This window comes from Artibeus jamaicensis, unplaced genomic scaffold (genome assembly GCF_021234435.1).
Source record: "Artibeus jamaicensis isolate MK-2021 breed Jamaican fruit bat unplaced genomic scaffold, CSHL_Jam_final contig_490, whole genome shotgun sequence".
NCBI classification, from domain to species: domain Eukaryota; kingdom Metazoa; phylum Chordata; class Mammalia; order Chiroptera; family Phyllostomidae; genus Artibeus; species Artibeus jamaicensis.
This window is the reverse complement of record NW_026521861.1, coordinates 16,890,748-16,916,681: the sequence shown is the minus strand read 5'-3', so window position 1 is coordinate 16,916,681 and position 25,934 is coordinate 16,890,748. Positions and strand designations below refer to the sequence as shown.

At 54.4% G+C, this 25,934-nt stretch overlaps 1 protein-coding gene across 1 annotated transcript in view; it reads right to left on the bottom strand.

Moving 5' to 3' along the window:
* Positions 1-25,934, bottom strand: part of HTRA1 (HtrA serine peptidase 1) — a 46,291-nt gene that overhangs the window by 7,512 nt on the left and 12,845 nt on the right. The window contains exons 2-3 of the mRNA XM_037164857.2: positions 16,155-16,254; positions 15,514-15,718 (exon numbers count right to left, since the gene is read on the bottom strand). Of these exons, the coding sequence (XP_037020752.1) occupies positions 15,514-15,718; positions 16,155-16,254 (305 nt within the window). The remainder of the gene's footprint in view (positions 1-15,513; positions 15,719-16,154; positions 16,255-25,934) is intronic.

Below are 25,934 nucleotides of genomic sequence, written 5' to 3'. Positions count from 1 at the left end.
CCACTGGGTGGAAGGCGCAGGCTGGAGCTGCGGGCCCTCACCACAGGCGCGTCCTCCTGAGTCCCAGGCAGTCGGGGGCACCGAGGGCCGGGGCTGCACTGACTCACACTGGTGCATCCTATGCCGAGGGGCAGAGATGGGGCTGGGGCAGCAGGGTATCCGGGACCCCAGACGCCACAACCCACAAGGTGGGCGCTCCCCTTGTCGGAGAAGTTCCTCCAAACCACCTCTGCTCCTGGCTCAGGCAGGCAGATTAGCCCAGGGAGCCCGGTCCTGGGTGCCCTGTGAAGGCTGGGCAGAGTCGAAGCCCCAAACATGCACACGAGGTGGAGTTCAAACCGAAATGGGACAAGCTAACGCCAGCTCGAGTCACCAGACCGAAGAGAGCGAGGCTTCCATCAGGGCTTCCATCGAGGCGGCCTTAGGCCCTCCCTTCCTCCCTCCCTCCTTTTCTCCCTAGAGCCAAGGAGCCCCTTCTGCCTTTGTTCTGAGTCAGAGCAAGCAGCTGCCCCCAACAATGTGGACCAGGCCTGGGAGGCAGCGCTCTGGTCCAGGCCTCACTCCAACTGCAATGCAAGGTCCCTCCTATTTGTCCACCTCCAAAGAGAAAGGAGCAAGGGGGTCGGGGAGGGTTGGGTGGGAGGAAACCAGCGGGGCTTCAGCATGTCCTCCACCAGGGATGGAGGAGACATCAGCAGACGAGGCAGGGTGACAGGGGGCCCATTTAACAGATGAAGAAACTGAGGCTCCGAGCAACGTGAGATAGCGTTAAGGAACTTAACCCAGGGCTGTGACCCTCAGCCACCACACACAGCAACACCTTGCCACCAAGATGCCCCTCCCCACCCCAATAAGGGAGGGGCCGCTCAGGAAGCTGCTGGGCCAGTGAGGTCACAGAGGAGAAAGGAATGCTGAAGTAAGGATCTAAGCCCTGAAGGTGACTTCAAGGGAGAGGTGGGAGAAGGGATACCCCTCCAGCACACCCTGAGAGGCCTGGTCCAGCATGGTGGCTGAGAGCACAGGCCCCTGGCCAAGCTACCCAACAAGATCCCAGCCTGAACTTCTGACCCTGGGTCCTCAGTGTCCCCATTAGAAAATGGGGATCATGTCACACATCCATCTCATCGGTTAGCTGTGAGAATTCAGCAACTTCAGATCTGAACATCTTTTGAGTAATCCTGGCTCATTTCAAGCATCACACAAGTGTTGGTTGTCGCTATTCGCATCAGGGTCTGTGCAGATGCAGTGGCGGAAACCTCACCAACTGATGTCCCACAAGCTAGTCCTAGTCACCCAGCACCTTCCCTGGGAGAAGCCTGGTGCCACAGGTCTGCACTGACAGTGACTCTTTGACCTTGGGGTCGCCTGAGGCCAGAGAGCACGGCGCTGCTCTGGAGGGGGGCAGGCCTGCAGCCTCACGCCCCGCCCCCCCCCCAAGCTCTCCAGGCCAGCATCCAGGCACACCAGCGAGCTCAGCAAGGCCTGTTTACCCTGGGCCCATGCCAGCCACCCCTGCCAGGAGTGACCTCATCCAACAGTCGCTGGGCAGAGGGTGGGTGGGAAGGAGTCCGCGTCAGTGATGGGGAGGCCCCCTGGGGACACTACTGCTCCTTCAGGGCCTGGGAACAGCCTTCAGGGCTGGGCTTGAGGGGTAAGCGAGGGGACACTGCGGTGAAGGCCCCTGGACCTGGGTCCATCTGGCTACCCAAGATAACCATGGCTTTTCACCTACTTCAGTGCACGCGATCAAGTTCAAATACAGAAAGGTGGGCTTGGCCGACATCAGCTCAGCCACAAGCTGGGAACCACATCAGAAAGTTACTTGCCACTCCACCTCCACAGCGCCCCCCACCCCAACGCCCTGGGCAGGCAGCCAGACCCAGGCTCCCAGGCCTCAGGGCGTTTAGAAGGCTGAGCAGCCAGAGACAGGGCTCTCTGGAACTCTCTTTCTCCAAGTCTGAGCCCAGGGCCTGAGACAGGGAAGGAGGCAAACGCTTGAGGCAGGGCGTGTGCCGAAGCGGTGAGGACACAGGGAGAGACCCCCACGAGGGAAGAACATCGAGGGCCTGCAGGCTGCTCAGCCACGCTGGCTGGGTGGGGCCAGGCCTCTGGGGGATGCCCAGGGAACCCTGTGGACAAGCGTGGCCCCAGTGCGATGAAGCCACCCATACTCAGGCAACCACGTGGGGTCAGACAAGCGGACATCAGCGATGCGTTGAGACCCCCAAAAACAGACCTCCACTGAGCACAGAGGAGGAAGCGCAGGTCTCCAGGGCTGGTCAGTCGAAGCTGTGCCGGTGGGCGACATCAGTCCTCACCTTGTGCAAGTTTTTATTCCTCCAAACGTTTCACCCACAACAGACAATCATTAAGAAAAAGCAAGTAGACACGTAACAAGGGGAGGGGCATGACAGGAAGCTTGAATCAAGATAAGGGAACGAACTGTTTATGGCCCAGATGACAAAGCACTGGGGACACAGAGCACCCTTCCCCCCATTTCACAGACATGTAAACTGAGGCTCAGAGGAGCAACTTCTCACAGCCAATGAGCAGCTTGGTCGAACGAGAAGGCAGGCTCCCCAGCTCTGAGGCCTGCTCTCCTAGGGCGTGTTGACCCAGAGTTCTAAGTGTTGGCAGGGGCCTTCGCAAGGGAGTGACATGGAGCAGAGGTGTGGCCCAGCCAGGTTTATGGCTCCGCCTGCAGCCGAAGTGCCTTTTGGGGGCCAGCTCTGGGGAGCTGGCTAGCCCCACAAGCATCAGGCTGCCCATCTGTCCCACAGCCAAGCAGGGCTCATTCTGTGCCCCCATCCTCACCTCGGGCCTGTCTGCTCAGTGCAGCTATAGGATGGCTGGCCAAATTCCTGTGCAGTAATTGAGCATTTTATTCCACGGCTGTCTAGACATATACTCCACGGGGGAACTCAGGCAGATGAAATGCAGATACCGCCAGAAGCGCAAAGCCACGCTGGGCCTTGACCTGCCCACGTGAAATGCTGCTGCTCACTCTTGCTCAGACCCTGCGGCGCTGTCTGCAGGCAGGTGCCTGCACCACCCGCATCAAAGCACCCCCAGGCTCCCAGCTGCAGGCGCCACCTGAGCTCCTCTGACGCAGGCCCGGCCACAGGCCCCCTTGGAGATGCCAGTCCCCTCCCAACGGCCACTTCCCAAGCCTTGCTGCCATCTCTCCAGAGCCTCGCCACATGCCTCCTAAGTGGAAGAGGGCAGACTGTCCTCCTCCACCTGGCCCTTGAAAAGGGCAGGGGGAGAGGGGAGAAAGAGGCCAGTGGCTCGTCAGCTGCTCCAGCCCCTTGGAGGATGAAAACGCAAGCCCAAGTCCATCAAAGCAGGAAGCTAGGAAAGCTCCTAGGTGGCCAAGGCCAAGCTTCCGGGCTTTGCGTCAGAGCTACGTTGGAGCCCTCAGGCCCCACCCAGAAAGCCCGCAGCTCAGGACTGGTCCAAGTCCTTCCAGGATGAGGGACAGCTCAGCTCCTCAGGCCACCCTCGTGCTCAAGAGAGCGGGGAGCCTGGGAGGCAGCAGAGGAAATGGTCCTCTGCGTTGAAGTGCACACCCCACCCCCACCCCCTGCACTCTGCGAGCCCTCACTGATGCCCAACGACTTCCTCACGACAGGGCCAATGAGAGTGACTAAGAAAACACAAGTCCACCTAACACCTGAGCTGTCAGCTGACTGCTACCCACGTTGATGGAGTACGAGTCTGGGGAGGGTGTCAGAGTCCTGGGTACAGAGTCCTGGGTGCAGACTCCAGACTTACTGGGACTGTGTTAAATTACTAAACACTGGCTGCAGGTGGGATATGAATTGTGTGGTTGTATTAATGCTAAAACTTGGAGGAGGCTGGTGGCTGGGCAGATTAAAGAAGGCTCTTGGCGTTTGCTAACAAACGAGGTCCTCGTTTGTAACAAATGAGGACCAGCAGGCCCGGTGGCCGTCTTCCTGGGGACACTGCCAACCCCAAAGGGAACTTTCTCAGCCAGCGCTCACCCAGCATCCCCGAAGCACCTGGTACAGTGAACACTAAGACCGGTGAAACCCGCCTGTGCCCCCCAGGCTCACGGTCTGATGGGCAGAGAGCCACACAAGCTACCAGAGTGCATAGCATTAGAAATAAACAAAATCCAAGTCTCCATTTCCAAGGTCAGCTCAGCCTAGAATCTTCCATAAGGGCTAAATATAGATCAACAGCCAAAATGACTTGGGGGCAGCCATGGGGGTGTTTTCAGCTGCACGTAACAGAAAACCCAACTCGAAATAGAGTGAGTAGCCACTAGTCCAAGGGCAGGCTCAAGGACAATAGAAGAAGAGGCTCCCTCCTTCTGTCTGACTGGCCTGTTGTCACGGTCATGAGACGGTTGTCATTGTGCCAGGCATCATGTAAAGACATGACAACGCCCAGAGGAAGGGAAGACCTTTCACCTTGGGTGTCTCTTCAGAAGGGCAGAGGATCCAGACGGGCCCTGAACATTCCTCATCGTGGGTCACTGGCCAGCAACGAGGCATAAGGTTGCCCCCCGTCCACCCACTGGTGAGGGGACGTGGCCTCGTGACAGCCTTGCTGGCTCAGGGTTGGCCTACTTTAGGAATGGGTGGGACAGGAGTGAACCTAAAACGAACTTGGGGGGAGATGGTTCGTTGTAGAGTGGTGACCCTACTACCCAACAATGTGTAGAATGGGCTCTGGTAAGTATGTTTTATGTGGGTTTGGGGCGGAATGGGGTGGGGGCAAGAGGAGAAGTCTGCTGCAAAGGAAAGCGGTGGCCTTGAATTTTCAGTGGTGGTTTGCAGGGCACAAGTGGTCCCAGCAGAGTCACAGGCAAACGCAGGCTGCACATGGACGCTTTGCGTGCCCCCGGCTCTGGCATTCCCTCAGCCTTCACAATGAGACAGAGGGGACAAGCCCTGTGCCCATTCCCCTCCCCAGGGGACCGAGGGCCCCACAGCCAGGTGGCAGCATCACCAGGACTAGAATCCTCTGTGCTCCTGTTCCGGGTGCTCTCACATCCAGTCCACCCTGCCCACTGGCCCAGATGCTCAGAGCACAGCTGGCCAGCAAGAAACAGCTGCTCTGTGCCGGGATTGGGCCACAGGGGCAGGGGACAGGAGCAGAGACGTCACACAATAGGGTGATGGGGGACCTGAGGCAATGTCAGAGACCTGCCACAGGAAGCTGAGCTCCTGCATCCCGGGGCCATGCTCTTCTTCCGCTGGCGGGAGCCCATAGCGTCCTCAGACAAGTCCGCCCGGGCGTGGAGACAAGCCTGCGTGCAGCCGCTGCCTTCAGGGTTCTATGTATGGCCCGGGCCCCTGCTGCTTGCTGTGAATCACAGTGGCTGGAACCCCCCGGGGAAGAAAAGCTGGGCTCAGCTGAGTCACAGCCCCCAGGCCCATGGCTTGCTTCCGCCTCCTCTTCAGAGTCACAAAGAGTGGTGCAGAATGGAGACAGACAAAACGAGTTCACACAGGCACAACGGCACCAGGGCCCCCGAGTGTCTGGGATCACACCATCCGCAGCAGCAGGCGTCTGGACTGGGTCTTGGTCCTGTATCCACTCACCCCGTGACCTTGGGCCACTTGGACTTCTGTGGGTCTTGGTTTCACCACTTCTGAAATACAGGAGTAGAGCCTGGGGATGTCCAAGGCCACGCCCACTCTGACAGTTAGGGTTCTTTACAGAGGACCTGGCTGATTTCCCAAAAAGCCTATTAGCAGACAACAGTTCAATGGTCAAGATCAAAGCCGGCACGAGAGTCCTTAGTAAATCTTTCATACAACTCCCCAACAGGGTCAGATGACCCCTGAGAACGCCTACAGCTTCTTGGAACACTCCAGAAAGTGCTGCCTCAGCAGTGATCGCCCCTGTTTCAGCTTCTGTCCATGCTGGGCTTTGCCTACCAAGCCCGAGTGCTCACTTCATTGCGACCTCCTCCCCTGAGGCTCGGAGACAAGAGCAATAAAAAAACCACTGGAGCTAAAGGAAAAATTGGCAACTTTCTTTTTAACTTAACGAGGCGAGTCGACTGCCTCTTTTTCTTCTTTGAAAAGTAGAAAGCGCTCCCATTACAAAAATATTTTTGTTGCTGAATCTGCAGAAGCCACAGCCTCCGCCAGCTGCCCAGCACACTCGCTTCCAGGCTGGGCCAGTGTGTTGAGGGTCTGCTTCAAAAGCTAAGGCTGCAGCAACTGGCTGTGACTCAACAGAGTGATTCAATGTGCCTTCTGGAAACAGTTATGGTAACCTTTCATTTTCTTGAAAAAATATGCAATGGGGAAAATAGCACGTCCCCCATGCCCAGCAAGGGGCACTGCCGTTGAACTTGCCAGCCTGCTAAGGAGAAGCACACTAGGCAGCAGAGGAATCGAGGGGGATGCCGGCATCTAGGACTGGTCTGCGAGCCAGTGACCAGCCTGGTAAGGAAGGAAGTGAGCCCGGGAGGGCTGGCAGGGTGAGCAGAGCCGCGGACTGTGGGCCCAGGCAAGGCAGAGGTTTGCTGGGGCTGAGCTACTAAGGGCAGGAGCAGCTACAGAATTTGCATGGCTCAGGGCAAAATAAAAACACAGATGCCAGCCAATAGAGGCACTAAAAAGGGCCAGCAGAGGCACTAAAATATAAAGTTTATGCCTTTCCCTCCATGCCCCTCTCTCTCTTAAGCTGTCCCGATTTTTAAAAATTTGCTATGTAAGGTCGCACTCCCTGGGGCACAGATGTTCATGGGGCAGGTGCAGACCGCAGGGCCCAGGACCCAGGGCTCTGCCCAACAGCTATTGCACAGACCCATGCACGGGCCAGCCAGGGGTGGGGAGGACAAGCCGGACATCTCCCCAACCCAAGGGCCCAACCCACAGGGAACAGACAACCTCAAGGGCATTCAACTTCCTTCCTCACCGGGACACACTAGCAGTGATTGCTGTTTGGGGCCAGGGGCTCTCAGGGGACAGGGAGCTGGAGGCCAAGCACCCATCCTGGGGAGGAAGGCGGCAGGAGGAGAAAGGTATGAGCCAAGGCTTCTGTCCCCCAGCACACACTCCATTGTCTCACGAAACTTCACTGACAAAGCACAAATTAGGGCAGTGACCCCAGAACATTAAACCAGGGGGCCCTTCTGAGCACAGGGCCTGTGGGTACCCGGGTCACATACCCAGAAGGCCTCCTTGCCAGGGGAAGAGGTTGAGGACCAAGAGTGAGATGCCTGGGATTCAGATGAGAGAGGGTGGAAGTCATTAGTGATAACAAGGTCAAGGTTACGACCAAGGGAGGGTGGCTCCCCACAGCAGGTGAGCAGTGGGTGAGGCGAAGGAGCCGAGAGGCCCAGGCAGGAAGAATCTGCAATGTGGGCTGAGAGCACCAACACACTCAGAGACCAGATGGAGGGTGGGATCAAATCGCCGCCACCGTTTCCCCGGTGACCACATTATGGTGGCAGAACAGAGGTAGGAGAAGGGGACAGGGACAGGCGTGGGAGGGGTTCAGGTGGAAGAGACCGGAGAACTGGGAAGCTGGAGGGAGAAAGAAAAAGAACAGAGGAGGGCTGTGCAAAAATAAAAAAGGAGAGAAAGAGCAAATGGAAAAATGAAACAACCGTCCCCTCTTATGGGGGTCCCCGCGTATGGACACCACGATATTCAGTCTCCTTTGAGCTACGGCAAGGCGTGTTGGCCTCGCTGACGCTCCCTGAGTCCAAAATTAACAGTTGGAGGTGGGAGCGCCATGGCCAGTGCGTGTGTACGTTCTGCGGCAGCCAGAGGAGGCAAACACATGGTCTCCGTCAAGTCTAAGGCCCGTCTCCCTGTACGTCAGCCCCTGTGATCCCCACTTCTGCCCACTGACGTCATCTTGTTCGGCCAATAAACATTCATAAGAATCAACGAATGTGACCTGGCTAGTGTAGATCAGTGGATCAAGTGCAGGCCTGTGAACCAGAGGATCGAGGTTCAATTCCCAGTCAGGGTACATGCCTGGGTTGCGAGCCAGTTCCCTGCAGGCCAGTTCCCAGCAGGGGATGCACGAAAGGCAACCATACATTGATGTTTCTCTCCCTCTCTCCTTCTCCTCTAAGGTTAAGTAAATAAATAAATATTAAAAAGAAAAAAGAATCAATGAATGTGAAAGTGAATAATGAAAGAGTCAACAAATCGGGTCTTAAAAGACCTATCGGGATATTAAAAGTGGGGTTAGCCCAAGAATCGGGGCCAGTCAGGCCAAGGGTTTCAGCCTGGGTAGCTGGCTCTGGGGACAGGCTGGTTTCCAGCTATCTACAAGGTGCTGGCCCTTGTTCAGGGGAGCAAAGGGGACAGCTTATACCGACCAGATCCCCGCCGGGAAGGGCCACGGTCTCGCTCTGTCTGGCTCGGCGCCCACCAGGCCACAGCCATGCTGAGTCTGCTCAGCCGAAGGCACACTGGTTCCTCACCGCCTGTGGCCACCTGGGGCTTGGGCCACATGCCAAGAGGTTGACCAGGATATCTAGCTTCTTTCTAATTCATTTTTTAAAAATCTTAAACTTATATACAACCTCCCCTAGATAAAAATAATTTGAATGGTCCATGCCACAGGGCATAGTAAAAGAAGTTACTTAATACATACTCATGACATAAAATGGGGCCATAGAGAATTTCTTCACCACGGGACCACTGGTTTCAATGAGCGGCCTGGTAGCCAACGCAAAGAGGAAAATACCGTGAGTCCCGTGTTCTCGTGATCAGATTCTGGTGCCTTAATTAACAAAAGTAACTTGGAAGTCTCATTTCTTCCTCGCCACTGTTCTGGGAACCAGGATCCACCCTGCCGTGAACGAGGGTGGGCAGTTCACAAGAAGCCCTCGGCACCGGGGCCCCTCGAGAGCCAGGCTCCGTAAGGCCCGGGAGCTTCCCAGAGTGTGACCGGGAACCCCAAAGACGCAGGGCCAGTGAGGAGTGTAGACAGCACTAAGAGGAACCAGCTAAACAGGCACACGCCTTGTGTTCTGGGAGGCTCTCACGGGCTCTCGGGGAACCAGGTTTGCCCTCAGTCCAGGTCTCCAGGATGCGAGTCCCCCACTCCTCCCCTCGCCTGGCGCTCTCTTCTTCCAATCAGTGCACTGTCAGCACCTACACTGGCTGGGAGGTCTCTTCCCAGCCCCCAGTGCCTTCCACCTCTCACCCTGCTCCTTCCTCCTCTGTACTCACCTTATGTATTCCACTTGACCTGTTCCCCGCCCCAGACCGTGATCTTAATGGCTCTTCCCTGTTGATGATACATCCTCAGCGCTTAACACCCGGTTCACCCAAAATAGAGGTTCAATTAATATTGATAGAATCTGTGAGTGAATAAAGGATACGTGAAAGGATGAGCAGACCAGACCTTAAGAGATCATTATGATTTAAAGTTGGAGGAATATAATCAATAAAATAAGCTAACGAGGAAAAGAGAACCAGACACATGGAAACAGGGAACAGACGGACAGCGGCCAGGAGGAAGCAGGTCGGGGGGGAGGGTGGAAAGAAGGGACCAGACACAGAACATGTACAATAGACCCAGGGGCATGGACAACAGGGTGGGGACTGACTGGGAGCGAAGGAGGGGCAGGACGGAGGAGGGTGAAGAGGGAAAAATTGGGACAACTGTAAAAGAATAAACAAGAATAAAACATAACTAAAATAGAACTGGACAATGATTTGCAAAGCATCTTTGAATTCATGTCGTTACAGAGACACAGGTAAGAAGGCCTTGTCTCTACGTAACCCAGCAAAACCGCTGCAGCAGCCACGGCAAAAGCGCACAGTCCCCCGCAGAGAAAAGGCAAATGACACCGGCCTCTCTGGTCACCTAGGCTTCGCCTCACTTGGGTCTCAGGAGCATATTTGTGTCTTGGTGCCCTCAGCAGCTCCAGGACTGGGGGTTAATGGTCTCACAGTGGGCCTGACAAAGTTTTTCTGTGAAAGGCCAAAAAGTAAATAAATATGGTCTCCATCTGAAGCATTCACCACTACCGTTACAGGTTGAAAGCAGCCATAGACTCTACCTGAAGGAATGGATGTGCCTGTGTTTCGATAAAACTTTATTTACACAAACTGATGGAGGGCTGGCTTTGGGCTGCAAGCTGCAGGTGGCCAGCCCTGGACTCTTAACACACTGTTCCCCACTCCCTAAACTGTCCAATGGCACCAGTGCACGTCCCCCTCCGTGAAAAGGACCGGAGACATTCCCCATCGGCCACCTATAAATTCAGAGCCACTAACCTGGCAACCGCTTTACCAGAACCATAAATAATAGTGTTAATCCAATTCCTGAAGAGAGCGTGCCAGCGTGAAAAAAGGCATTACCATATTAAGAGAAAAACAGAGCCAAAGAATTTCCTTCAATCAACCGAGTTCCTGAACCAGGGCCAGAGAACACACACAAGGGCCTGGTTCGGACAGTCTGGGAGCTGAAGCATTTCCACATTGAATGCCATCGGAACAGCAGGCAGCTGAGCTCGTCCTCCTCTGCCCCCAGACCCTGCACAGGGGGTGGAGCACCCTCCCCTCCTCCAGCTGGGTGGCCGCTGCCTAATGCATTATTGATTCCCATCCCCTAAAAATGGTAAAAATCAATACAGTAATGGAAACCTGGGAACATCCGCAGGGTCTGTGGCTTCTTTAGCAAATTTAATGGCAGCTCTGTAAGTCTGGGGAGAGAAAGGACAGGGACGATACCCCGAGACCAGCACCGAGGGAGGGGGAAGGAGTACAACGTGGAAAAACACAATGAGAGGGTGGCTGTGGCCAGAGGCCAGGCTGGAAGATGGGGAGCCATCCAGAGCGGGCTCTCTGTTACCTGATGCGCTTCTGGGTGAGCTGGGGCTTAGTCAGCGCCTTCTCACGGTCAGGTGGTCTGAGGAGAGCTGGCTGGAGGGCCGGCCTGAGTCACGCCACTCTCTGTCTCAGCACTGACCCAGGGACAAGCCTGGGGGACACCTGGACCCTCCCCACTCAGAGAGCTCAGGGCGATCCCCTCCCAACACACAGAGCCACATTCTGAGAGGAGACCAGAGCCTGCTCTTCTGCCACGGACAGGGGTTTCAGGAGAAAGGCACCAGCCCCCGCGTCCCCAGACCCCAGCTCTGAATGTCACACGGAGCAGCCCAGCAGCCAGCTCAGCAGAGCTGAGCCACCCCGGCCCCCAGGTCTCACTTTCAGCCACTTCAAACAGGTCTGTAGGTGGCACCTGGCCCAAAAGGTGGCCAGAGACAGACACAAGCCTGGGGGGTGAGGGAAAGAAAAACACCCCACCTCGTAAGCCTCAACAAGGCTGCTTCCAAATATTTCCCCAGCTGCTGGCGTCAGGGAAAAGCGCCCACAGGAAGCCTGACACCTTGCCAGCTCCCCGAGTTCGCGAAGACCACAGGCTGCTGCAGCCCCGGCAAAGCCGGCTGCCGTCCAAACCCCAGGCAGCCCTGGGGAGCGAGAGGAGCACTGGCTGAAGTCAGAGGAGACAGCGGTGGGAGGGGGCAGGCGGGGCTGCGGGGGTGCGGGCGCTTCTGCAACCTGGCTAGTGCCCCATCGTCTCATCTGAAAATCAGTCAGAGAGCAGCTACCTCACTCACCAGCCAGGCGCCTTCTCCCTCCACCCTCCCCTGCCCCCCTGCCCCCACAGAACAAGGCCCTGGGTGGGGGGTGGGGGCACAGGGACAGGCCTTGCGTCCTTCTGAGCAGAGGGCGCTGACATTCACACTTGGGACACTGCCTACTCGGGGCCACCTACCACCTGACAGGTGTGTCCCTCACTCTAGCAGCGAAGATGAACTTAAATCAACACATAAATAAGTCAACTGTAATTATGATAAGGAGATGAGGAGGGATAAACAGTGAAAGGTGACTGTTTCAGGGGTTATACATCCCCAGAGGGACACGGACGGAGGTGGGGAGATGATAGCAGAGCGGGTGGCCAAGCAGGGTGGGTGAGGCGTGGAGGGAGGGGGCACCCCGTCGGGCCAGACCTGCAGGGGTTAAGCTCTCTCTGCGAGGGTGGCGGGAAATGTGTCAAGGGTTGTATGCAGACAGATAGGACAGGACCCGAATGTTGCAATCGTTGGGGGGGGGCGGGTGCTCTTCTCCCCTGCGTTTGCTAATCAACACAGCTGGAGAAACAGCTGCAACACAAGCCACTTTCCCCTCTTACCTTCTTCAATCCATTCCCAGTATTTCTGCCTCACACTCTGGCCTGAAGTGAGCGAAGAGCCCTCTTTTCCCTCCCTCTCTCCTTCTCCGCATTTCTCTCTCTCAGCTACTCAGGGGAAAAAACTGCACAGACAAAATGCTGCCTTTGGATACAGAACGAAAATGTTCTGCAAACACGGCCAGTGTCATGCTAAGCACATTTGGAAACAGTTTGTATCTGACGCTGAACTAGTTTGCCCTCAAAGCTGCTTCCTATTAAAATGTTTGTGCGCACACTGTCCCCCCTTCCTGCAGCAGGCTTTCCCACCCGGCTGAGGGAAGGGAGTTCCAAACCCTAGGATGGAGGGGAAGCCTGGGGGGGGGGGGCCCCGCCTCCCCTGACTCCGCGAGGGGAGGCTGACCAGGCAGGAGGGGCCTGCTGGCTCGGCAAGCCTTCTTCCAAAAGTTTTCCCCACTGAAGGTTCAGCGGGGAGGGCCAGTGTGCATGTGTCTCCCCGGCACGGAGAAGCCAGAGGAAGAGTTATTTGGTCTCGGGCCCAGAATGTCTCTGGCAGCCTTGGGCCCACAGGGGTTCACTGGAGATGCGAGGGGAACTCCAAGAATGGAAGAAAGAGGAGGCAAATCAGGTTCAGAAAGGGCCAGAACTCAGACACTGCCGGGGATCTCGGCAGCAGGAGCTGTGCCAGTGGCACTCACGTGGGTGTTTGTGTGGGTGACAGCCAGATGCAACCCCACGGGGCGGGTCTGCTTGGTCCAGTGGCTCACGGGCACCGTGACTGATGGTCCCACCAGTGAGAGAGAAGCAGACCCCAGAGGAAATGCTGGCCACTGCTCCAGAGGGGCGGCTGGTGGCAAGTGGCAATGACATCAGATGCCCATGGTCATTCGCATTGATCGGACCTGGGGCGATCACCCCTTCTGGTAACGGGGAACCCTTTGTGTGAAATCACAGTGCTGGAGGGGAGAAATGGGCCCAGAGTAGGAGCCAACAACTGGGCCCTGTCGGTGGCCACTGTCACGCCGCTTCCCTGGGTCGTTGGAAATAGCTCTGGGAGGCTGGGCCATGGCCTCACCTGGCAAGCACCAGTTGGAATCACGTTCAGCCCTCAAGCCCAACTTTCGTTGGTTCTGTTCTGCCTCCTCTGGGTTTTCCTGCCCTGTTTCCCCTTTCCTGTCACTCCTGAGAGTGACTCACATCAGGCAGCCCCCACCCGTCCATGGCCCGCACAGGGTTACACCGTGTGCGTGCCAAGGTGAGGGAGGCCTCGTTCCAAACCAGTCTCCACACGCCCTCCTATAAATCATCACATCAACCACGAAGGCGAAGAAAGGACTGGAAGAGGCGTCTGCATTCTCCTTACTTCCAACAACTATCAGCAAAAAAGAAAGCCATTTGGTCTGTGGAAACCAGTCTCTTGTGTGGGTGTCTGCAATTTAATATCCTTTCATTTTGATTCCATTTCAAAAAGCCACATTTGCTCACCTTTCAATTATCGAGCCCCTTTTTCTCGGGCTAGAAACACATCTCAAATAGCAGGCTGGGAGCGGAAGGGCGAGACCCCCAGGCCAGCGGGAGCCGGGTCGAAGCCACTGCGCCAAGCGGACGGCTGAGATCCCTCCTGCCCTGCCGGGGCCTGCCAGAGTGACACCGGCTCACACTGCACCTGAGCTCCAAATCTGAAAAGAATCCCGGCCCCCTGCCCCCACCAGAGCAGCCATGCGGTCGACACCCACACGCTCCACACGAGGAACTGCTCGGTGGAGGCGGGTCACGCAGCACCCAGGCCAGCGCCCGGCTGGCCCTACCCCGATGGCTGGCTGCCTCCCAAGGGCTCGGTGGAGCTAACGTGCCCCGGTGTGGGGCCCCAGGATGTGCTATTCTGGCCCATCTCCGTCCGGTGAGACTGCCACATCCTGGACGCCCTCCTGGCAGCGTCCCTAAATGGGGACGGCCAGCCTTCTGTGGTCAATTTAAAATCCAGCCTTCCCATCGCACGGACGGCCGTGGGCTTGGGCAATTGCGGAGCAGCAGCCTGGCTGACCTTGAAGGCTGTGCCTTCACCACAGCATGGCGGTGTGGCCTCGGGCAGCTTTCTGAGCCTCGGTTTCTTCCCCTGCCAAGTGGGGTTAATACGACTACCTGGCAGATTGGGTGAAAGTTACAAATAAAGGCATTAGAGCTCATCAAATAGAAGACATCGTGATTATACAGTGACCAATAAACACGTTTTGAAAGATTCATTGTTACTCGCAAGACCACAGTGACCTGACAGAAATAATAGACAATTGCAAGGCAACCTTGCAAGAGGCCAGTTCACTACACCGGGCACAGAGCCGTGCCTGCCCCGAGGAAGGGCACAGTCAGACACAGCCTGTGCGACGCCACCCTGCTGGGACTTCACCGCCCACCCACAGGTAGTTACGCAGAGAGCTGGAGAAGAAGACCCTCTGGGAGCTCCATCTGCCATCTTTTCCTGGCCAGCTGCGAGCTTCCAGCCCTCCCAGAGTCGTCCTTCCTGACCAAGTCGGGAAGGCACATCTCACCGGGCGCACGCCACACAGCAAGCCAGACCCCCACAACCAACCAACCTACCGACGAGTGGGAGTTTCTGGCGTCTCTCTAGTAAGAGCCAGATTTAACGTCAGGCACGGAGATTTTGCTGAACAAATCCACAGAGCAAAAGGGACTTCAAGCACAACATTTAAGGAGAAAGCAAACCATTTCTGAACACAGCATTTCCCAAATGGAGTTCGCTGTGCTTCAGCTGTGGGAGCGAAGGGAAACCAAAGATCCCATATTCAGGTCATTATAATCGGGGGGCAGGCCTCTCACGAAAGAGTCATGCGCACATTAAGACATTGAAAGCTCCGGGCAGTTCTGTAAGGGAGGGACGCCCTTGCTTTGTTTGATTTCAAGGTGTCCCAAACCTTCCTAAGTATGGGGTAGTGCTTCAAAGACAGAGGAAGTTGGCCTACAAAAACCTAATTTGGAAGACCCACAAATTTGCATCAACAGTTGCCTCAGAATGGAAGAGAGACTCAATTTCCGCTGCTTACCTACAATTTCTTGGAAGACCCGTGGCTTTGCTTTATAAATATGTACAACACTATTTTCAAAAGTCTCTGGCCTCACAGCCTGCTGATTTGTTACGGGAGCTGCCACAAGCCCGAACCCCTGCCCCTCCCCGACCCCAGGCCACAGCCAGCATCTCCTATTGCCGCCCTTTGGCCCAGATTTGACTGGTTCAGTCCAGTGACACTGCTGTCCCCAGAGGAGAGGAGGCCTCTCCAGGTTTTGCAAGTTTCAGCCCGAGCACCTGAGAACTCAGTGCTGCGGGTGGGGGACAAACACGCGTACCTCGTGGTCAATTTTGATAAGGGCGATGTCCGCCTTCTCATCCACGTCCTTGATCTTGGCTTCGTAAGTGGCGCCATTCCTCAGCTCCACTTTGACCCGGTGCTTGTTGGTCACCACATGGGCGTTGGTCACAATCAGTCCATCTTCAGACACGATAAACCCAGACCCGCTGGCCACTGGCACCTCCCTCTTGGAGAAAGGAAGCCTGGAATGCAGAAGAGCAGCCAGTCAAACCTGAACCACCTGGAAATCCACTCTTCCTCACGCTGCAGAATGGGCTCGCCAGCGGCAACCCACATCCGGCCATCATTATGATACATTTGGGGCTCATCTAACATTCTAAAAGGGAACGTTAGGCCAACTTTTATACGCATCAAAATAAATTCCATTTAGAGAATGTTCTGTGGGAATCTCTTCGGGGCCAGAGGCCCTTCAAACATCTGGAAGGGTCAAGAATGTAGATTTAAATAGTCAAACGGGAAAACATCTTCAGGGAGAAACCCTCTCCTCCTCCCCTGGGATAAATTCAGTGACTCTGACACTTGAAAGGGGGCTCAGAAGGAGCTCCAATGGGCTTGCTCTGAGCAGCATGTATTGCCGGAAGCTTCAGAGGCTGCAGAAAAAAGGAAGCCCCTCTTTACTTGCGGAACAATTCGATGTGAACCACGGCGGGAGCGATCTTCTCCACCACGTCGGCAATGAAGTTGTACTTATGGCGCAAGCTGTTGGGGTCGTCCTGCCCTGGGAACGGAAGCACAGAGAAGACACTTAGCCGCCTGGAGAACTCTGGGTGGGCTGGGGGCATCCAAGGTCCTTAGGAAAACCTGGAGAGGGGTGAGGACAAGATCCTGGACCTGGGCTCTATGGCATAGGTCCTTCTGGCTCTGGAGGATATACCCACCCCGAGAAGACAGCAATGTCTGTCAAAGATGACCTCTTTGCCTGGCTTGCTTTCTTCAGTAGCTTCACTGGGAAGATGTTGAGCTAGAGGCACCAGCAAATAACTGGACCTTCTACCAGTTATTCCAAGCAGGTCACCCCAGGGTCACCTTGACATGGCACCCCTTCGCCAAGTGTCCCCTCCCCAGTTCCCCCAGCACCACAAAGAAGCAGTCCTTCTCAGCACACTGCCACTGTCCTGGGGAGAGCTGAAGCTGTTCCTAAAGGATGGCCATCAGATGTCATAGGTTTAAAAGATAATATGAAAAAGTATTCAAAGGCCCAGCTCCCACCGCGACCACAAGGCCAGGGGAGGCCACTGTGTGTCCCCAGAGCAGGGTTCCACCGCACTCATCCCAACCCCAAACTTCCCAGGCCAAAGGGCACAAGAGGTGCCTTGAAACTCAGGGAAAGAAGCCAGAGGGACACTGAGGGACCCCATTTTTCTATATAAAAATGTGCACTAGAATGAGTGCACCTCCTCATGGTAGGCACTTTTGAAGCTACTTGCAGACAAAGCTATCACACACCCAGTGCAGGGCTCCCAGCAGGGCCGAAGGTTGGTTGCCAACCAACAGATGCACACACCCAGGGCATCTGATTCAGAGAGCAGCTCCCGGAGGCAGACGCACGGTCCCAGAACACCGTCTGGCTGGCTCGGGTGGTGGCGAAGGCAGTGTGGCCCCGGAAGTGCAACCTGAGCGCCTGCTCTGGCCCCAAATCCCTGCCACCTGCTGGTGCTCCTCAGCTAGTCTCTCTCTGCTCAAACAGCCCGGAGGGGTTTGAGGCTGGCATGTGGCTGAGAGCCATGAGCTTTCCCTCCTTTCTCGCCTCTGCCCGTCCAGCCCGCCCGGCACTGCACAAAGCTCGTTCCAGGGCCCCGGGACTCTGCAGGTTGCTCACAACCACGTGGCCGCGCGCAGAACCTGGCAGGAAGCTTTCGGAAACCTTTACAGCAACTTCACAGAGGAACGCTAGGCTCGTTGCCACCGAGAGCTTTACATTGGGACTTGTATTTTTGTCTTTTTATTGCATTTTGGTAGTAATTCAGTTTTAGCACATTGTACATTGACTCGGGAGGGGTAGGAGGTAAAAGGAAAAGGGACCTGTGCCTTCGCCACAGATGGTCTGAGAGGCAGCGGTCTCTGCCCCTCACCACCCACCCTCTGTTGCAGCTCACGCAGGGCGATCCTGGAGCTTAAGAGCACCCCACTGGCCTGCAGAACTGCCCCTCACTTACCAAAGGGCCTGTGTGTCCCCAGCACACACTCACCTACACATACGTACTGTTATGCTCGCACACTTATACACATATACCTATACTCACATATGCTAATAAACACATACATTCCCACACCTACAGTCATGTATGCACCCTCATGTACCCACATACATGCATGCCTGCCTCCCCTTGAGGGTGCAGCCACCCCGGCCTAGGCCGTCAGTGACAGCTGGGACATTTTCACTTGCTCTGTGGTCTCAGCACGGCATTGCCACAGGTTTCCCGTCTGCGGAGATTGTTTCCTCAGTCCCTGCCATGGCTGTGTGTCCCTACCAGGGACCTCAATGACCCAACTCAATAGCACTGGCCCAGGGACCTCTTGGGGACCAGCCTGCCTCTCCTGAGCTTTGGACAGGAGACAGAGACTTCGATGCATGAAGGGCCGCTCTCTGTCCTGGCCCCTGGGCTCGGGCTGCTTTCTTGAAGGGCTGGCACCTGCTCACTCTGCAGAGCGTGATTTTCTAGGGTGCAGAAAAATCCCTGCAGCTCCTAGGCAAGATCGACTAATTCAACGAAGTCGTGGCAGCAGGATTTTATCGGTTTTGTGTCCAACGCTTTCCCACGCTGCCTTATTTTTATTTTTCCCTTCTTCCAAGGGAACTGGAAAGTCAGATGTTGCTCCCATATCATATTTAGAGAAACCAAGGCTCACAGACTTTAACGACTTCTCCACAGACACTGTATTTTCTTAGTAGAAGGAATAAAAAATGGCAGGATCTGAGCAAACCCACAAGTTTCAAATTTCATGCTGGCCCCTGTGTCTCTGCCATGCCCCCAGGTTCCAGGGAGTTGTGGTTACCTGGTGCGTCTGCCCGACTTCTCCAATGGGAGACACAAATGAAGGGAGGGAAACATTCCTTCCCACTCCAGCACCTGGGGAACATTGCAGACACAGCTACAAACAAAGCCTCTGGGCTTCCTCAGGCCGGCTTCCTAGGACAGGCCAAGGCAGGTGTGATCCAACCAGACCAGCAACCCCCAGGGAAGCACGGATCTGAGACCCTCATGGGGAGGACAGTTGTGAGAGCCTTGCCACCCAGAACCATGAAGTCACTTCCTCTGTCTGACTTCCAAATAAGCATGGGGGAATTTGCCCACATCGGGAATGATGGGTTTTTCCAGCTAAAATGAGAACTAGCTGCTTTCTCACACAGATGAGAGAAAGTGGCCCCAGGGTCTGTCCCCTGGGAGAGCAGAGAGGGTAGCAGCCTGGACCCTAGCAGCCCCGGGTTCCATCCTCCATCTGCTGGGTGGCCTCCATTTCCCCATCTGTAAAATGGGGGGCCAAGTGCCTCCAGAAGGAGCTACAAGGCCTATTGCAGCTCCAACACTGTGACCCAGTCCCACTCTTTCCCTCTTACCCCAACACACCACAGCAAGGCAAGAGCTTGAAGGGTTGGGGATTGGGCCCAGGACCCTCCAAATTCTGCAGATGAATAAACAGAAAGGAGCAGCCGTGGGAGCCCAGACCACACAGAAAAGCCGACGGACAAGCCTCAGTCGTGCAGCTTAGACGAAAAAGCGACCCGTGACCTCCATCCCATCCCGTGGTGAGCCAGCATCCATGGAAACACCAGGCTGAGCAGAAACGACCGCGCGCAGGGAGCGTCAGCTAATTGTTCACAGATGGGCAAACTGTCAAACCAAAGAGGAAGCGTTTTTCTTCTCCTAATGCAACCTCAGAATGAGGAAGACAAGCCTCTCGAAGAGCAGCCTGGCTTGGCCTGAGAGAGCTGCTCCGGGACCTTGAACGCTTGTCCGTCAAACTAGAGCAGAAGCTGCTGCTGTCTCGTGGTCTTTAGAAACCCTGGCTGACCCCACGGCCCTGATCTCTCCTGCCGGTCAACCATCCTCCTTCCGGAGGGGTCAAGCGAGGTGAAGAAGTCCCAGGGACGGTCCCAAGCTGGCTCTGCCACACCCCCTCTCCGTGTGACGCAGAAGGAAGGAGGGCTGGGGTGACCGGGCCACTCAGCCTGGGGAGAATGGGTCAGAGCACCAGCTCTGGTCTCAGAACATAGCTCTTACCTGCTGTGCGACCTTAGGCAGGTCACCTAAGTGCTTCACATAAAACAGGATGATAACACCTCCCTCAGCGTGTTTTGGAGGCTGGTTGTATGAGCTACTTTCTATGAAGAACTTGGCCAAGTCATGCATGCAGTTAAAAAAAATCTTTTTTAAAGTGTGGGTCAAGGTGCTGCTCAGTAGGCAGCTGTGGACAGGTGTGAGCACCACATGCCTCCGTGGTGCAGCGGACAAGTAAGGGGAGAGGTAAAGGTGTCTAGAGAATCCCTCCCCACCTTGGCAAATGCATGCGGACCCTGCTACCGGGGCCATCGCGGCCAGCCGTGCAGAGGCAGGGACCAAGGGGCAGCGGGTGGTAGCAGTTTTCTGGGCTGGACAGGTACCTCTGCTCCCCATCTTATGAGAGCACCCCACAGCCCCTGACGTAGGAAGACAGGGAGTCGGGTCAGCAGAACAGTCTGAACTGAAGGCCAAGTGCATTTTCAGACTCCCAGGAGGCAACCTGCCTGCCCCAGAAGACGACTAGAACTCCCTCGATGAAGTGAGAGATGGTTCACGGGGGCCAGAACGGATGTGGCAGAGGTAATGAGGATGGGGAACCTTGAGCAGGGACCAGGCCCGGCCCTTCCTACGGCTCCGTAAGTGTGCAGAAGGCTGGAATCGGCCAGCGGTCAGGGACGGCCTGACGTTTACAGAAAGCTGGCAGCTCAGAATTCAGAAACACACAAGGAAGGTATTTGCTACATTCCTGACCAGTGAAGAAAAGGGGAAAGGAAACAAGGACCCACATTGGGACTCAGAGAGGGCACATCAGTACAGACCCCGCCACGCGGACAGCCTGATGACAGGGTGTCATAGACAAATAAATGTGTCCGCGTGAGTTCCACAGTGGAGGCTAAACGGACAGATGTCTTTCATGACACAATTCACCACAGCTCGCTCAAGAAGATACATTTATCCTGAATGATCCACTGTCTATCAAATAAATTGTATTTGCCATTAAAAACCTTCCCACAAAGAAAATTTCAGGCCCGTATGGCTTCATCAGTGAATTCTCCCAAACGTTTAAGAAAAAAAACAATGCTAACAGTTCACAAACTTTCCCCACAAATAGAAGGAAAACACTGCCCAGCTTAGAGGAATTCAGCATCACCCTAAAACAAAGGCAGACAAAAGACATCAGGAAAATGTGGACTAATGTCCACCATAAACATAGACCGAATACCCTTAAGTGTTTAGCAAACAGAATTCAGCAATATAATGAAACAAATACTATATCATGACCAGGTAGGGTTTATCTCAGGAAAAGAGAAATAAAGCTGGTTAACATTTGAAAACCAAACAAGGTAATTCACAACTTTAGCACACAGGCTGTGGTGAAAGTAGGTTTACAGTTGTGAGTACACAAAACACAGTTTATGTTTGTATTATTATTTATTAATTATTTTATTATTTTCCATATGAGCAACTACAAACCTACTTTCAGCCCACCCTGTACTAAGAGAGAAAATCCAAATAGTCATCTTAGTATGCAAAAAAAAAAATCTGACAAAACCGGACACCAATCCATGATCAATAAATAGTCTGCAGACTAGAAATAGAAAGCTGTTTTCTCAGCCTGATGACAGGGATCAGTAAAAACCTAAAACTAATGTCGCACTGACGGGTGGCGACCGAATGCTTCCCCTCCGAGAACAGGAACATGGCCAACACATCCACTCCTTCCACTTCTACTCAACATTTTTATAAGTCTTAGAATAATTAGGCTACCAAAAAAATTAAAGGCATAGAAATTGGAAAGAAGAATCTAAAACTGGCCTTATTCACCACTAACATAAGGGTCCCCAGAGAAAAAGCTTAGAACTATCCAAATGTACTACCGAGAATAAACGAGTTTATCGGTGCCGCAGGAAAAGAGGCCAATATACATGATCGATTGCATTTCTATGCACTAGCAATAAAAAAAGTTGAAAACTGAGGTTTTAAAAATATCAGTTATAATAGCATCGAGATTATTAACTACTTAGAGAAATAGTTGTCAAAATATGTGCAAGATTCCGAACACTGAAACCTACAAAACACTGCTGAAATAAACTAAAGAAGACCTAGATAACTGGAGAGGTACCACTCATGGGTCAGGAGTCTCCCTCTTGTTAAGCTACCAATTCTTCCAAAATTGATCTACAGATTCAATATACTCCCACTGAAAATGCCAGCAGGAGTTCCTATAGAAGTCAATTAGCTATTTCTAAAATGTATGTGGAAAGCAAAGACCCTAGGATGTCCAGAACTATTCTCAGAAAGAGAAAACAGAATAACATCCTCCGTGATTTTTATTTCAAACAGAGAAAGTCTGAATAACTAGGATTCGTAAAATAGTGAGTCACAGGATTTAGACAGAGCTTTCCACTTACCTAATAAATATTTATCATTGCTGGGTTTAAACACAACAAATGACCCATTAAGAGTAGCCAACATTTCCTATCATTTTATGAGTTTTTCAGTTGGCAGGACTCCATCTGAAGATAATAAATGATTCCCTTTTCCTTTTAATAAACTACTAGCCCAGCACACAAGGCCAGGAGCTCCCTTGGAGCCCATCACCCCTGGAGTTTCACAGATGATACTTCTTAACGACTCTCAACAATTTCCTTACAGGAGGAAAGAAAGACATGCACACAGGGTTGATAAGTTTCCACAATTATTATCAAAATTAGATTCACAGACACTTCCATTCCCAAGGGTTTGCTGAAAAGCGCCAGGCCCTACGATACGCACTGGACATACATGGCCTCACTGAAGGAAACCTGTTGCAGTGAAACACAAAAATCCCAATGAACCAACACCAGTCGAAGATTTAGCACAAAATCGGACATGTGCTTTACATACATCGGAATGTGTGCTTCTTCCATCTCTGGTGCAAAAATGTCAGGTAAAGATTAGACGTGAGGCAGGAAGAAGAGAGAAGCGTGTCTTTATGGTCCCGGTGCCTTGGTCCTCACACTCTGCCTTGAGGCACCCCAGGGGCCCACAGCAAGCTTACGGGAGGTTTCAAATGTCCTGGGGAAATAGACAGTGAGTGATACTCGGTCTCTCGGACGTCTTGAGAACTAGCTCAGTTGCAAAATCAGATCTCGTTGCAGTCCTTTCGATGATTCGTGTCTTTGTGAATTTGGACTTCTGGTGGCCACGGTGAAAAAGAGCAAGTACGGCCCGAAATCAGTGTTGAGTGGGGGTGGGGGAGACTGTATCCAATGCGACTCCGAGACCCGAGAGGCTGGGTGGCACCAACAGCGTGCGCCCCATTCGTAAGTCACTGTGGTCATCAAATAATGAAATTAAAATATATTTAAAAATTATTTTTCCAGTGACCATTATGAACTGTGTTGTAAGGACACAAATACTAAGTGGTGGGATCTAGTTACTTGGTGAGTGGAACTATGAGGTATTTCTTGGGGCCTGGAGACCCGCGGGGCTCTGGTTCCACACCTGTCCCTCCCAGGACCCAGCCCACACTTTCCACTCTGGCCACCCTCTCACCAGGCCTCCAAAACACCCTGCCCCTCCACCCCCTGGTGGTCGCACACCCACTTTCTTCGGGCCTATTATCACACCAGCAGAAAGAACGAGAGTTCTCATTTGCTGAGCATCTGCCGAGTGTCTGCACACACGAGGCACTGAGTGAACAGTATCTCTAATGATTCCCACTAGACCCCAGGCGGTTGGTGTCCTTTCCCATCTACAGAAAGACAAAGCTCACAGCCTGCTGGCCAGGGAGGGGCAGAGGGGTGAGGCCAGCCCCATGGGTCTGGCTGCTGAGCTGGGGCTCTCTGCCCTGCATCTGAGACCTCCCTTCCAGGTCCCAACCCTTTCCTCCGGCCTCCAGCCCCCAGTGGCCCCTGAGGTTGTGAACAGCTCCCCACTTCCGGGCCCAAGAACACAGGGCCAGGACCCAGGACTAACAACCCAGCCCTCGCTTCCAGCAATAACAATCACACAATCCAGTTTCTCACCAGAGCTGACAAGTAGAGCTCATTTGGAAAACAGAACGCCGTGTATTCGAGGGAAAAGAAATGAATCCTCCTTTATTCAGAGGGAACAGCATGTTCCCAAAATTCAAATCAGCTTCCAGAGCAGACCGATGGGATCAGTGGCATTTTAATGCACTGTCCTACATTCAGGACCGGCTGGGTAATCTGCAGAGCGCGTGGCGCAAGACGAAAATGTGGCAGCCCCTTGTTTCAAAGTTACGAAGAATCCCAAGATGGTCCCAGCAGAGAATTAAGCGTAGGGCCCCAGGGGGATCGCCCATGGGTGGCACACTCACGACACCAGCCCTGCCTGCGTTCCAAATGTGTCTGATCTAAAACCCAAAGTGCAGGTGAAGTACAGAGGAGCATCACACCTGGTCAGGCGCTGATGGCAGAGCCGCCGGAGTCTGGCCGAGCCAAGGACCACACGGGCAGCCTCCAGCGGCTGACACAGTGGCCCACGTGCAGGGAGGCTGGCGCCCATCTACAGTGACACAGGGCATAGCTCACACGGGGAGGACAGTGCCTCGTGCTGCAGATTCCTCAACTTCGCAATAAGGAGGCTCAACTGCGGTCCCTCCCCACTCTCGCAGAGAAAGGGAAAAAGTCACCTGAGACTCTCCACTTCATTTCTTCCACTTTCAATACCATCAAAGGTATAGGTGCTTTAAAAATCATGCATCAGAGTGCAACCCAGTTCCGACAATTGGAAGCAACTCTGGGGAAGGGGAAAATGTGAAGAACTCGGCCAACAGGGCCACTGGACGCGGCCAGGGTCTGCTCGCCGAGGGATGGTAGCAGCTCCGAAAGGGACAGCTCACCAGCCCGCACTTTCCTTAGTCTCCCTAGTGCTTCCGGTCCAGCCCTTCTCCTCCTGCTGTGGCCTGGCCTGGGCACAAGTGACAAAAGAAATGGAAGTTCTTTCAAAGACATGGGCACATAAGGCGTCCATTGAACAGAGGTTGGAAACGCAGGCCCGTTTTCCCTTGAAGCGTCGGGAGACCCCTCCTGACCATGGATGACCCAGAGAAGTACTCACCCCTGAGATACCAGCTTGGATCCACCCCTGCTCTAGACTCAAAACCCCGCCCCAAAGCCCTGGGACACGCCCCGGCCACCAGCAGACACACAACCAACCAGGTCCCACCTGCCCAGCAGCTATGAATAAGGTAACAACCCCCAGTGGGGTGTTATGAAAACTTTAAATAGTCTTCGGGGACGGCCCAGTTGTTCAAGGGGTCATCCCCCTCCCACGGCCCCAGCACCCTGAGCAGCAGTCCCCCACAGGGGGTCCGGTCTTCAGAGCCTCAGCCTCCAAGTATCAATCTAGACTCAGATCCCCAACTCGGTGACATCCCAGCACTTGTGGCTGTGGGGGGGTGTGAGGGAGGCTCTCCTCTTCGCCATCTTTACACAGTCTGAGGGCCACATCTGGTCATCCCGCTGTCCCTGGCATGGCCAGATCAAAGTAGCTACAAAGAGGCTGCTTGCTGGGCAAGTAGATCCAAGCCCAAACTTGGAGGGGACCCTCAGAGGAAATCGCCCTCCATTCACATACCCTGTGTGCACCTGGGGGCGAGGCCTCACCCGTCTGGCCCACTCACAGTGTGACACCTTTTTGGGGGGGCCAGCAAGTGAACGATGCCAGGGCTGGACCCAGGGCTCACCCCTCCAGTGTACCCCACTCCCCACCCACTTCCCAGCACCGTATTGCCCTGAGCCAAAGGTGGGGTGGAGGTGCAGCAATAGGGAGACAAAGCAGAGCAGAGAGCAGGAGATGCTTAAGGCTAGGTCAAAGCCAAGGCCAACAAGACAGAGAGACCACCCCGACCGCACTGGGATAGTGCGAAGGGGCCACCTGGAATAGTGAGCTTCAGGTGAAGGACTGAGCCCCGCTACACTGCTGCCACGTCAGGGCTTCTGATGTCAGGACTGGAATTTGGGCTGTGAAACCCCAGCCGCGCACCGGGCACCTGAGGCCAGAGATGACAGCTGTCCCCAGAGCGCAGGAGCATAGAGAATGGACCAGCAGGCAGGGGGTTAACTAACTTGACACCGTGCAGCCAGAGAGGTGCTGGTCCGCATTCAGGGAGGGCAAGGGGGATGATTTTTCATGAAGAAAAGCTCTCTTTGTGAGGCTGAAGGAT